The following is a 13,191-nucleotide window of genomic DNA, read 5'->3' on the forward strand; positions in this document are numbered from 1 at the left end:
TCCGGCCCAATCATTAATGAAAATCTACAGATACTATTACGCTGATGCTATTAATGAAAACTGATAGACAGACTGACAGGTATTACGGTTGTTGATTGGCCAATTTTGATTGACAGATGACGTAAGCCACTCTAGACTCTGTCGACTGCTTTGAAGGACGCTTCTCAGATACGACCTTATATAGCATTTCGTGTTCCAAAGTAGCTGTTCAGCTAATCACGATGTGGAAATACCAAATTATTGTGCATTCTAGCAGCCAGATTAGAAAAATCTCGAACAAGTCTAGTCAAAGCTTCAGGGTCTCTGCATAGACACAGCGATATCAGAGAGCCCAAAAATATTAACATCCGTTGTTTTGATAGAGGATGATTTCAGTTACTTCCCATCGAACTCACCACCAGCAGTGTAAATTGCACTTTACTTGCCCTTTGTTAAACTAGTGTAATCATATATTAAAGTTTATATAAGTGCCAGCAAAGTCCTTCTCCGAAACTCAAGCTAGATACCCAGAATGTTTAAGGCTTTCAATAAGGTTTCAAAGGAGAAGGGTGGTGCCGGAAATTGTTCGACGAAGCTGGTGACTTTTTTATTTGTTCTGGATTTATTGTGTCTGTGAACCTGTTTGTAGATACTGACTTCTACCATACAGGCTCTTCCTATCCATTATTATTGCAAGAATTCTTAAAGGTTTGTACACGCTTACATTGTTTTATTAATCTAACAAATATTTAATACCCTGCGGTCAAAAGATTTCTTTCAGGCTTTTAGAAATGAATATCTTAATCAGTGGCTTGTCAAAGCATGCACAGTTTTCTAAAACAGCGTAACTTCTGTTTTTTCTGTTGATTCAAGTTTTTAGTCTTTTTTAACCTAAAACGCAGAATTCTAGCAAAGCCTAAAAAGTTGACAGACTATATGTGAGCTGTTCAATTTTTTAATTCTGTTTTTTGATGAAATTATTATTGATAAAATTAAATGTATCATAATCTTTTTAAATTATGTATTGCAAGATTGTGCATTAATTTTGTATCTTTTAAAGCTGTCTCCGCTACTTGATTACAATAAACAATGTTTGTGATGAAAAATATTTAATTTGCCCCTATCCGATTTTTTTCGTAAAGATTTCTAGATATTTGATCAAATGTCGTAAAGATATTTGATTTCTTGAAAATCGCTATTACATTCCATTAACACACATATTTTTACAAGAAGCTAGATTCGCGGTTAAGTACTCAGTCTTTTAATTTTTTGCCATTGATTTTGTAACTTTAAGTCTCTTCAAGATTTTTCAAAATATCTACTGCTTAAAAGTCTTTAGATATACAAAAACGCAACGTAAGATAACACAAAATATAACACCGAAACAGCTGCAATAGCATGAAAGAGACGCCCGATCGCAAAAAGAATCATTACACATAATCTTTAAAAAGTTCCGGGTGATTAGTAATAAGATTAGTAATTCTTACAGATCCGGGTGATTATTAATACGATTTTTTAATTTTTTGTCATCTTGAGGTTCGGTTTTTCTAGAGACGGTTTCTTACATAAGCGTGTATACCGCAACTGGGAATTACAAATCTATGTCACCTTTCCGCCCTTTCCGGACAATACGCTTATTTACATGCATTTACTCATTTATTCTGAAAGATAAACTTTATTGAAGAAGCAATAAAAAACAAGGTGGGGTTGGGATGTTTTATTTTAATTTCCGTGTGCTCGGCATATCAGGGGGTCTTTGTTTTTAAGTTGATTCTTGGAATTCTCCTTGCTTCTCTGTAATCATTACTAAATTCTCAGTTCAAATTATTTTCCGGGTTACACCCAAGTGTAGGAATTTCCTCTCAAGAGTTTCCGACTATCTTTCACAAAGTCTTTGCTCCCACCCCCAGTTTTCAACTTATGTTGGGAACCTTCTAAAAGCAAGATAAAATAAGAAAATCCTTATTTTGTCTTGCTTAAAGCTAATCATCCCATTCAGAGGTTTGTTTCAAACAGTTTTCGTTTTTCTGTGACAAATGTTTGCAATTTATGATATTGGCAACGTTTACTCAAAGAAACCTCTCCATAAATACATGCTGTAATCGACAAGGACCCGTTGTTGAACATTACTAAATATTGTAATTAAATCTCTAAATATTATTACTATGAAAATAAAAGCTTTTATAAAAATTATTGCGATTTTCCAAGTTAATCATACAGTTGGAATTTTGGTTATCAGAAATAAGAAACGGTTCGTTGGATTGCGTTATTCTTTTGCATAAAATTAGATTTTTGGAATTAAAGCAGTTGCACACGAAGAAAAACTCTTGTTATAAACCGTGCTGCTCCGCGCAACCAAACTGAGTCACTGTGCGTTCTTTTAGGCGTGGAAGAAGTTATTCTTTTCCTGGAAACACATATCCGCTCCAAAACGCAATCTCTAGCTGCTTCGAAAACAGACATCGCTCTTTTGCCACGCTTGAAGTCATTTGACTGGTTACAAATGCGTCTGACCCCTGAAATTAGGCTCAGTTGGACGTCGTTCCAGCGTTATTCGAAGTCATTTCTAAGCAGCTCTATCTATATTTATCTTCCACATTTCAAATGCAAATCCTCCTTATTGTCTCCAGTTTTTTCAGCTCCAGTCTTACAACATAGGTCAAACTTCAAGGCTTGTGCGTTTGAAAAGCCTGATATTTGATATCAACATTCTATTGGGAAAGTCTGCGAAGACCTAGATCTTTTAGGCCCTGTCGCTTGCATGGTTGGTTGCCAATTTTGGGTGAATTGCAGATTGGCAGAAGTATATCAGGTGTGCGTACTGTTTGCGTTTTCTACAATCGAAAGTGTTGAATTTGTATTTAATTTCTTGTTAACCATCATTAGATTGCTGGTGGTACTTTGTCTGGCAAACAACTTTGGTGTGATATATTTTTAAAGTTTATACTTTTCTTTGCTAGAGTTATACGCGTTAAATCCAATCTTCAATTTCATATGATGATCTTCTGGATGCGAACAAAGTCGTGAACCATTACTCAACATAAAAAGCGAACACTAAACAGGATCTTACTTTTACTTTTATGACGTCATTTCTGGATCCACCTGAAACAAGCCACGTGAACTCACGTTCAGCACCAACAAGGAAGTTGTTATTGTTTAGAAACAAGCTTAACTAAACGCTCGCATTTTTGGCAGCCTTCCTTTCCTTTCACGAGTGAACCACTTTGTGGTAATTGAGGGACAATTCAGTAACTTTAAAGAGGCCGCTATATTCCTGGTTGCCGCTGTTGTTGCATGATTCGTTCCTGAAACTGTATTTAAATATTTATTTTGATTTTCCATCAGACAATGATGGAGACACTTCGAAGCAACTTGAGTTCGTTTGAAGAAGACGAAGAGGAAGTTTTTTATAAAAGTACTCCAAGCTCGATTTTATCAGCAAAACCTTTGAAAGACTGCTCATTTGCAGAACAGGTTGTTTACATGGAAAAAGCTCTGACGTGGCTAAAATTCGAGATTTCTGAACTACAAAATCAAGACAAGCAGCTGATGAAGAAGTTTCGATCAATGATCAGCACTGTTCAAGCAATAAAGAAATTCAAAAACACGGTAGAAGAACAGAGCGGAATTCTAGGTGACATGCAATCGATCGATGGCATTGAAGTACAACCGAATTTCGTAGACTTGCCAGTTAGTGTTGTTACTAGCAAAGAAAATAGACTGAAAAGACAAGTTTCGGACTACAAAAGATACAAAAGAATTGGATATGAAGGGCGCCATGTTTCTTTCCACTGATCTCATCTTCAACAACAAGATTCTATTATGCGATATACTATGTTTGTTGCATAATTTTTATTTTCAAAGGGCAACGAGGGACATCAGAACGGCCTACGACAAGGTCCTAAAAAGTTTCTTTAAGGGTTGGTATTTTTAACTTAAGTCATGGTAGTAGTTAATCGGCAAGGAAGTGGTCTGGTCATGCGATGTTCATTGCTAAAATTTGCCAAAATTTTGCGAGGATTTGTTCAGGTTATATTTTTAAACTAGTATTAATTGCCTAAAACTGTGTCCATATTTAGAGTGCAGTTTTTGTTGTTGTTTGTCACTATTAAACGACACATTCTGTTGAAACATTTGCCACTTCAAAGTGGCTGCGCTCCAGACGATTGAATGTCCCTGGGCCAAGCTTTATGATGAGGAATGCACTCGTTTACTTTTCAGGGATGTATGTTGTATATAGTCAGATGTTGGGGTGGGGGCTGGATAATAGGCTGATGCATTTTGATACATCTCTGGTGCAAGTTGAAACGTAGTAAAGTTTCTTTGAAGTTGCAAACGGAAATGTTAGTTACCATTTTTTTATAACAAACAATTTTTGCTGCTCTTTATAAAGTAACAAGATGTAAAAAATTTGTTTTGAGACCAAGTCACTCTAAGAACATTTCACAACTCTTTTATAAGCGAGAAACACTTTGATGTTTTCATATCATCTTTTCTCGGATATCAGCTACTGACGTTGATTAGTATTTTGTGAAAATTGGTTAAACAAACTAGCTGCTTAGTGAGATGCGTTTGGGGTTTCAAGATCTTTTTTCTATGCCGGGGTTTTATCTGTGTAAATTAGTTTCCATTTGCAGGATATAACATAATTCAGAGAATTGCTCGTGGTTCATTTATTTGTCAAATATTTCTTTGTCTGCGACCTTTGTCTAGATTTTGTGTTGCTTAACGTGTGGGTACAGAACCCCTTAGATGTTTGCTGCGCAGCCAAGATGAAATGTGTCATAGCAACTAGAGTGGCAGCAAAAGGGCAAGGCTCCACTAAAACCTATGTCTTCTTCAATTTCCCTATTTAACTAGTATCGTAATTTCGAGATCATAATCTTTATCCCTTTTTCGTTATGTAATAAGCATTTAGTGCAGTGGCGTACCGCAGTTTAGGCACCTTCGTTCGATAACTAAGGGCCTCCGATCAAAAAGAGCCAAATTTTTTACTATCCATGTTTTTCGAACTTGCCCAGTTCAACTCACTTTCAAACAATACTACAATTTTGTCAACTGACGTTTCCATAACTCGAGCTCTCCTTAGTTAACGAGAAAATGTTCTCATAATCGCATTTTGCTATTGTGTTTGACATGCCCTTCAGCGTCGGATGTCACTTTTTTCCAATCGGGCCTAAAACCTGCAATGCTGGTGGTATATCGAATTTCTTGTAAAAGTTGTTTGATTTTCCTGCCAGGTTTCAAATTTTTGCAAGTGTTTGTCATCTTCTAAAGTTTTTAAAGATTAACCCCCAACCCCCATTTCCAATGGTAATTTGGAAACTTGAAAAGTGATGACGTGGTAAAAGTCTAAACTTGAAAATCTTTAAATTTAGATTATTTAATCTGAAAGTGACCACTATATACTACCTTATGAACGATACATACGATACAAAGTGACCAAATATGCAAAATCAGTCAAAAACAGAAGTAATTGTCTGAGATTTCATCAAAAAAATGTATGACCCTTGCTAGCAAGTTGGAGTTACCATGGCTTATAGTGATGTACAGTGAAAATGAGGCTGAACTCGTTTGGGTATATCTCAGCCAATTTTGGTCAGAGTAGTCTGCCTGTTCAGAGTCCATGTAGGAATATTTTATTTCATCAAACGTTTAAAGATCATAAACAATTTTTTTGATGTTACCACTTCACTAATGTAAACCTACACGAAAATGCAGTTTCATGCTGCTCAAATAAATTCTTCGAAGAGAAAAATTCAGGCCTTCTAATAACAAGGAAGGTTTTGTGTCTTTCCGAATATATCCACTTATCGTTCGATCACGCCCTATGAACATTTCTGTTATTGTAAATTGTGAAAAATATCTTTCTGCTTACACGATATTCGATAAATCAATTTTGTTTCATTTTGTTAATAGTTTATTGCTAAAATAACTACAGCATATACGGTCTTTACTTGTGTAAGTTATCTCGTGCTAAGTTTCTAGGGTCTAAATGAAGGAATGTAAGCTGTTGTGCATAGCGTTTATCAGCTGGGGTGTCATTTCTTTGTTTATAGGAGGTGAAAAACAATAATTTGTTGTTTTAAACAATGGAAGGTCGTTGGGGCTTGAGGAGGGATCCCCCCCTCCCCCTAGTTAGAAATGGCTAGTGAACTGTGAGAATTGTACGGAGCTGTGTATAATATTTTCTGTGTGGCTTGTCTGTTAATGTCTAAATATACATAACCGTCAGGGAACGAAGACGAAAGATGTTTGAATCAAAGAAAAAGTCTATTAGGAATTCTGGATTTTATAGAGAAATCTGAATGTAATTTCATTTCTAGCAAAATAACGTAAAATGTGTTTTTTGGTGTTGGATGTTCCATGTTTAGCTTTAAACGCAATGACAAGATTCAGAAAAAAGTTAATAGTTTTCGAGTGGCAAAAATGCAATGCAAGTAATCGGACGTATGAATGACAAAATTGTTAATGTTATTTAACCCCTTAAAGGTAGTCCCGCTGCTTTTTGATGTGACTTTAAGACTATGGTACGACCCACCTCAGTGGCAAAACCTATGGGAAAATTTACTTCGCCGAAAAATTTAAAATCTCTTTGTTTTTATTAGTCTTTCAATTATCAATTACCTACGGGATTGTTTACTTATAATATTTAGAATAAAAACGAATCAATACTATGCCCAACTCTCTTACCCCTTATAAAATATTAATGAAAAAGCTTGATAACCTGACCACAAAATTGGATACTTTTTCTTTCGAAAATATTTATTCTGCTTCACCCTGAGAAAAACTTCCATAATTTGAAATCCTTACAAGATTTTTAATTTCTTAAATGCCAATTTTATGATGAAAAGCATTATTTGTTATTCAAAATATGACTTTTGAATGTCAATAATCACCCAAAATCCCATGTTTATCCTTAAGAAAGCCAATCTGAAGATTGCTCTCAGGAATTGCTGCAATCTTGTGAAAGAGTGACCAAAAAGGTAGTCTGCGATCTTATAATTGTCTGCATAAAAAATTAAAAATTGCTGATAAGAAATATCCACGTAGATAAAACGAAACCTGGAAACCACTTTGACCAGTAATCTAAAGATAAGATAAATTCTCGCCTGACCCAATGTTATTTTATCTTAGCTTTGCTGTTCTACTACGGTGATCTTTCGGAGTTTTGAGAGCTCATTCTGCTAGATAATAAGTTTTATCAACGGGATAAATAGCGTCCAAGCTAAAATTTGGTCAGCGTGTGATAATGCATTGGAAAGCCTACTATTTTCCTGTCAATGACAAAGAATAAAAATACGTCATAACTTTGATTGCATGTCTATGGAAACCTGGAGGCAGGGTGGGATTACTTTCAAAGGATATGTTTCAAATTCTCTATTGCTCTTGTTTACAGCATTGTCTATTGCTGTTGATATACGAGTCATAATGATTCGATGTGAATTTTTAAAAATTAGACCTTCTGTCGTATTTTGATATCTTGCTCACACTGTACCTAGTTAAGACCAATGGTTAAAGGTCTAAACAGGTTAGAAAAAAGCGACAATTGTCAGCCTCATCTGTTGTTACCCGCCTTTAATAAGCTAACTAAGAAAAGATTTTTGATATCTTATGATCTTTGCCAGTGATTACACTCACTATTTCATTATAAAAGCTAAGCTGGTCAGAAGTGAATTGTCAAATCAAGGTTTTACCCAAAGAAAAACTCGTTTGACTTAGTCGGAATTATTCCTTCAGAGCCCTTGCTAATAACAACTGGGAGGTATAGACTGAATCTCTATCCTACACCAACCGTATTTAATACCAGTAATAGCCAGTGATCAAAAAAGGGGCGTTGTGCAAGGCAGATTTCTACGTGTAAAAATCTGTTGGTACGAGTTTTGTAGCCTTCTAGTAATTATGATGCTAACATCATTATTGACAATACAGTTTCTTGATCTATATTTATGCCTCTATTTATATCTACCTTTACTTGTAAAGCCCATTCTTTTCATTTTCTAGGCATCGCCTAGGTAGCTGTAATAATATAATACCTTTGTAGAGTTGTTTATATTCTTAGTGTGATGTCCTTCCAAGAGTTCTCGTTGAAACTCATTGAAACAAGATTCGACGAAAATAGCAGCTGCTCTTACAAGCATGTGATATTCAAGCCAACAATAAAAAGCTATTGCCTCTGCCAATGAAATTGAAACCCCGTGCTGGATGCAAAATAAATTTACTATTATAACATCGATATCAATAATGCGAGGCTCTTCGACCACCTCTTCCAACCCGTATGTATCGTTCTATATTAGAAACTTTTCGCTTGATGCCCTGTCTCCCTCCACCAACAGTATATATAGGCTTATCGAGAATATTTAAATTTTCGAACTCCCCTTTTTCAAATATGTCGTCTATATCATCGAGTATTTCCTGTTGCTCCTTGAATGCCTCGTTTACTCGTTTTAATTTCATCATGCTCTCTCTAATGCCTGTGAGATTTGCCAGCAAATCTTTATCAGCATCCTGTATAACCCGAAGCTCTCTGCGAATCCAGCAAATTGCATTTTCGACGTACGAAACTTTCTCCGTGAATCGACTGGACTCACTAGGCCTTTTAGGCTGCTCATTTCCCTGGCTAACAAGTCTCCCAGCAGCTTGATTATCGAGGGCACAACTTTCTGTTTCAAATACTCCTTTAGCGAACTTTGTTTCTCCTTTTTCATTATGAAACTGGTGCTTGTCATGCTCGCCGTAGGATGGCAAATCTAGACCTCCACATATTTTTGTGACAGAGTCACCTTCCACTGTAGAAATTGTCACTGTGCAAGGAATATACTCTTTGACACCGATAATGGTGCTTTCCTCGGGGAGTTCCTGAGGTTCTTGGTTTATTTTCTCGGCCCTGTTTGTTTTTTCAGTTCCAATCGGCATTGAATTCAGCTTTCTAGAAAATTCCAATCCCTTCATTCCAATTCTACTGATGCTTTTTTCATTTAAAATACTCGTCAAACCAGATCTTCGTGCTGAAATCTTATCTTTATGAAAGTTGTTGTTATTAATCTCGATACCGTCGTAAGAAGGCTCTTCAACGTTTCGATTATTGTCATTAGTTGTCCCTTCTTTATTAAAGACAATCTTCTTTGGCAATTGTTGCCAATCCGTCCCGTCCTTCGAACTTTCTACACACTCTTGTCGCTGCAAATCAGCTATTTCTCCATCACGCTCTCCTTTGCCGTTGTTCTCAATAATGACTTCAAAGGCACTTGTTTCTGATTTAGGTTCTGTTACCCTGATTCCACCCATAATACGATAAATATTTGGCGTGCTTTCATATCTACAATCCTTGACACTCTCTTTCTTGTTTATTTGAAAATTCTCAGCACTATTGTTATTTTCTGACATTTCTTTTGGCGTGTCCCTATCACGTTTACTTGCAGCATACATTTGCACTGACGTGACTTTTCTTTCCTCGCAATCTGGGATCCCTTGATTTCCAAGCCCTATTACGGCGTAGTCCTCCCAAAGCGCAATTGTAAACAAAGTTTCATTTGGTTTGCTCATTTTGAAACACAGCCATGCACCTCTTCACGTTGTATAATCTTACTTCTCTAGACAAATTTTGTTCTTTTTCCGCCAACCTTCAAAGGTACATTCGTAGTATTGTTCCTGTGACAGCAACTGCCTTGCAAAGACACACCCCTCGAATGTCACCCTGCTTTCTCGCCCATATCTGCAATTCTGGAGAGCCACTTCATCTGACTTCGAAGCTTAATACCTTCATTGATACTGAATACCATTCAATGTGTTTAACAACAAATAAACATCTATCTCTCGAATTTGGAAATCACCGCGGATTTTATTAAGCCCGACCTGCTATGGAGTTGTTTCCTGCTGCGAATCTCGAAGATAAATTAGAAGTCTCAATCTGAGCATTCGAAGAAATCTACCCTTTTTTAAATGCCAGTTCCGAACCTATCTTACGAAAAGTATTAGGTTTATTAATCATTTGTAGCTTCCAGCTAGATGTAGGTAGTAGTTAGGATTTCAAAGCTTTATTTCCACCGCTTCTTTCTGAAATCATTTATTCACCAAATTCTGCCTGCGAATTAAATATTGATGCTGATGATAAAGTAACCCTCTGGGTATCTGAAAAACTCTTCAATGAATATGCAGATAAACATTATTTATATTATTTACGCTGGATGTGGCGTCCTGCTTTCACTTTGAATGAATCCAGCAGTTCATCTGAGCAAGCACTCTTCACTCTTTCTATAAAGGCTCAAGCTGTCATATTAAGACAACCTTTTTTGCATTTACACTCTTTTTTTATAAGAGCAATTTTATAAGAACAAGGGCCACAAAAGTGGTCAAAAGTTAAGAACAAATTAGGAACAAGCTGAGACTTAGCTTCTGCAAAATTCAATTTTGAACAACGTTTTTTCTCAAAATCGAGGATTTTTAGCGATGTGTGGGTGCTTTTTCAGTGAATATTCAGATTTTTCAGCAAATTAAGGCTGTCTCACTCACTTTGTTGGCAAATGAGGCCTGTACACCACCCTAGAGTGAATAAGCTAGCACTCACACTGCTTACACCCTATTAGATTAAGAACAAATTAAGAACAATCCAGCCTCAGATTTTCGAAAAAATTAAGAACAGTCAGCCTGAACTTAAATTTTCTGGTTCTTATAAAAAAGAGTGTATATTTATGAAAAAACCAAAGTCTTGCTCTAGTATTCCGTGTTTTAAGCAATTTCTAACTAGATTTTGTGCTGAATGCTTTTTAGTTTCAAAATACATGTAAGGTATATTTTAATGCTGATCAAATGAAATTTTATCAGAGTTAATTTCACGAGGGATGTTGTAGAATTTGATTTCGCTAGTGGTTCTTCAGTTTGGTATTTAAGTCCTTGTGTGCTTCTTTGATGCCATTGGGAATAATAAAGAAGAAGGAGTTCTGTAGTTTGGGCTTCTGCGCGAAAGTGTGGGTCCCTTGACTCAGATCGTGCTTACTTCGTATGCTGTTTCCATGCTGTTCTCTTCTCCCGTCACACCCTCCTCTTTTGGTATTAAGCGTAGTGTGTTTCTTCGAATCCTTATTTATTCTATTGTATTAGGCTAGGGCCTGTTTACATCACGGGATTCATTTTAAAGTTCTTGTTATTTTTCGTTTAGGAAAGACTAGGCTTTTAATTAAGTCGTGTTTTCTTTTCCCCTCTCATACACTCTTTTTTTTATAAGAACAATTTTATAAGAACACGAGCCTCAAAACTGGTCAAAAGTTAAGAACAAGCTGAGGCTGAGCTTCTGCAAAATGCAATTTTGAACAATATTTTTTCTCAAAATTGAGGATTTTTAGCGATGTGTGGGTGCTTTCTCGGTGAATATTCAAATTTGTCAGCAAATTAAGGCTGTCTCACTCACTTTGTTGGCAAATGAGGCCTGAACACCTCCTTAGAGCAAAAAAGCTAGCAATCGCACATCTTAACCCTATAATCTAAGAACAAATTAAGAACCATACAGCCTCAGATTTTCGAAAAAATTAAGAACAGTCAGCCTGAACTTGACTGGTTCTTATAAAAAAAAGATTGTATTTTATGTATCTAAGGTAAGACTGGTGTATCAGCTCTATGGTGGGGAAAGGTGAACTTTTCTTGTCCATTCCCTGCCCAGAACTTTAAGCTGCTTGTACTTGAGTCTATTAAGCTAAATCAAAGGTTAGGATTCTGTTTGGGTTAGGTGAAGCAACATGTGCCGATGCACCAACGGCCCAACATTGCTTCCTGTGATGAGGGAATGTTGCCTCAAGACCTGATTTGATGAGAGATGTGGCAACGTCTTCTGAGGGAACATTTTTATTTCAATTGATGTAATGCATTGGTGGATGTTTTTTCCCCGACTAAGAAATTAACTGAAAATAAAAGATGATTGGAAACAGAGATCCCGTTTTTAGAGGCTGGCTTGTAATGAATGCAAAATCGTGGAACAAAATTGTAGAAAGTGACTCTTGCTAGGCTCTTGTGACCTTGTGACACGGGACCGAGTAATCCAGTCTAAAAATAGCATACAGGAGCATTTTTCGTCTGGATCCTAATTTTCAACGAATAAAACTATATATATCTACCTAGCTTCATGCTTCCATCCCGATTTGCACGGTTTAACAATATTTTGCCTTTTGCAGCCCTGATTGACGATGCAGCACCTTTATCTGCACTAATTTCTTCCCAAATGTTTGTTTTCTTTGCGGATCATGACTAGAGCTGGAATATCACATTTAGTTTCTCGTTCAGTTTGATTCGTTACTGTCACTGACTAGCATTACAAAACAAACGTTCACCTCGTTCTAGGAAAATCAATGAAAAATTATTTAACACCAAGAAAATAAACGCGGATAGATTCAATATTGAAAAATGTATTGGCTTTCCAATAAAAAAGTTGCTCGCTCTCTAGGCCAATGAGGCAGGCATTAATTTAACGTGTCTACGGGCACGGACGTGCCTCGTCGACCAAAATACGTGCTTGTCGATTTGATTAGAGTGCCTCAACTTTTCATGCAGCTCGAACATGAAATGTTTCGTGGTTATGATCGCTGATATATTCCATACTGTTGCAGAAACGGCCAAAAAAAAACGAAAACACAGGAAGGAAAATCTCAAATACACTCTTCTTTTCATAAGAACAATTTTACAAGAACACTAGTATCAAATTGGTCAAAATTTGAGAACAAATCAAGAACAAGCTGAGACTGAGCTTCTGCAAAATGCAATTTGGAACAACATTTTATCTCAAAAATGAGGATTTTTGGGCATTGTGTGTGTGCTTTTTCGGCAAATATTCAAACTTTTCGGCAAATGAAGGTTGTTTCACCCACTTTGTTGGCAAACGAGGCCTGAAAACCTCCCAGAGCAAAAAAGCTAGCAATTACGCTGCTTACACCCCCTATTAATATAAGAACAATTTAAGAACAATCCAGCCTCAGATTTTCGAGAGAAAAAAGAACAGTCGGCCTGAACTTACATATACTGGTTCTTATAAAAAATGATGTATACAAACTGTCACTTACCTAACAGCTGCGATACCTAACAGCAGCCTGGGCACAAGTACCAAAGTCTAAAAATAGCTTTTTGTGATGTTTTAAAGTTGGAGTTGCATCTTATTCTACTTAGCACGTCAAATTACGCCAGGAAACAATGATGGTTTAGTATTTTTTACTCAGTTTTGCTGACCGT

At 36.4% G+C, this 13,191-nt stretch overlaps 1 protein-coding gene across 1 annotated transcript; it reads left to right on the top strand.

Annotated features, from left to right (window-relative positions):
* The first annotated feature begins 1,186 nt into the window (after nucleotides 1-1,186).
* On the top strand, nucleotides 1,187-4,642 carry LOC148958441 (uncharacterized). Its single transcript, XM_089112791.1, has 2 exons — nucleotides 1,187-2,791; nucleotides 3,325-4,642. Exons 1-2 carry the CDS (start codon nucleotides 2,741-2,743, stop codon nucleotides 3,772-3,774), a joined length of 501 nt encoding a protein of 166 aa, XP_088968917.1. The 5' UTR covers nucleotides 1,187-2,740; the 3' UTR covers nucleotides 3,775-4,642.
* Nucleotides 4,643-13,191: the final 8,549 nt, after the last annotated feature.

This window comes from Rhopilema esculentum, chromosome 15 (genome assembly GCF_057945365.1).
Source record: "Rhopilema esculentum isolate cy_ngs chromosome 15, ASM5794536v1, whole genome shotgun sequence".
Taxonomy (NCBI): domain Eukaryota; kingdom Metazoa; phylum Cnidaria; class Scyphozoa; order Rhizostomeae; family Rhizostomatidae; genus Rhopilema; species Rhopilema esculentum.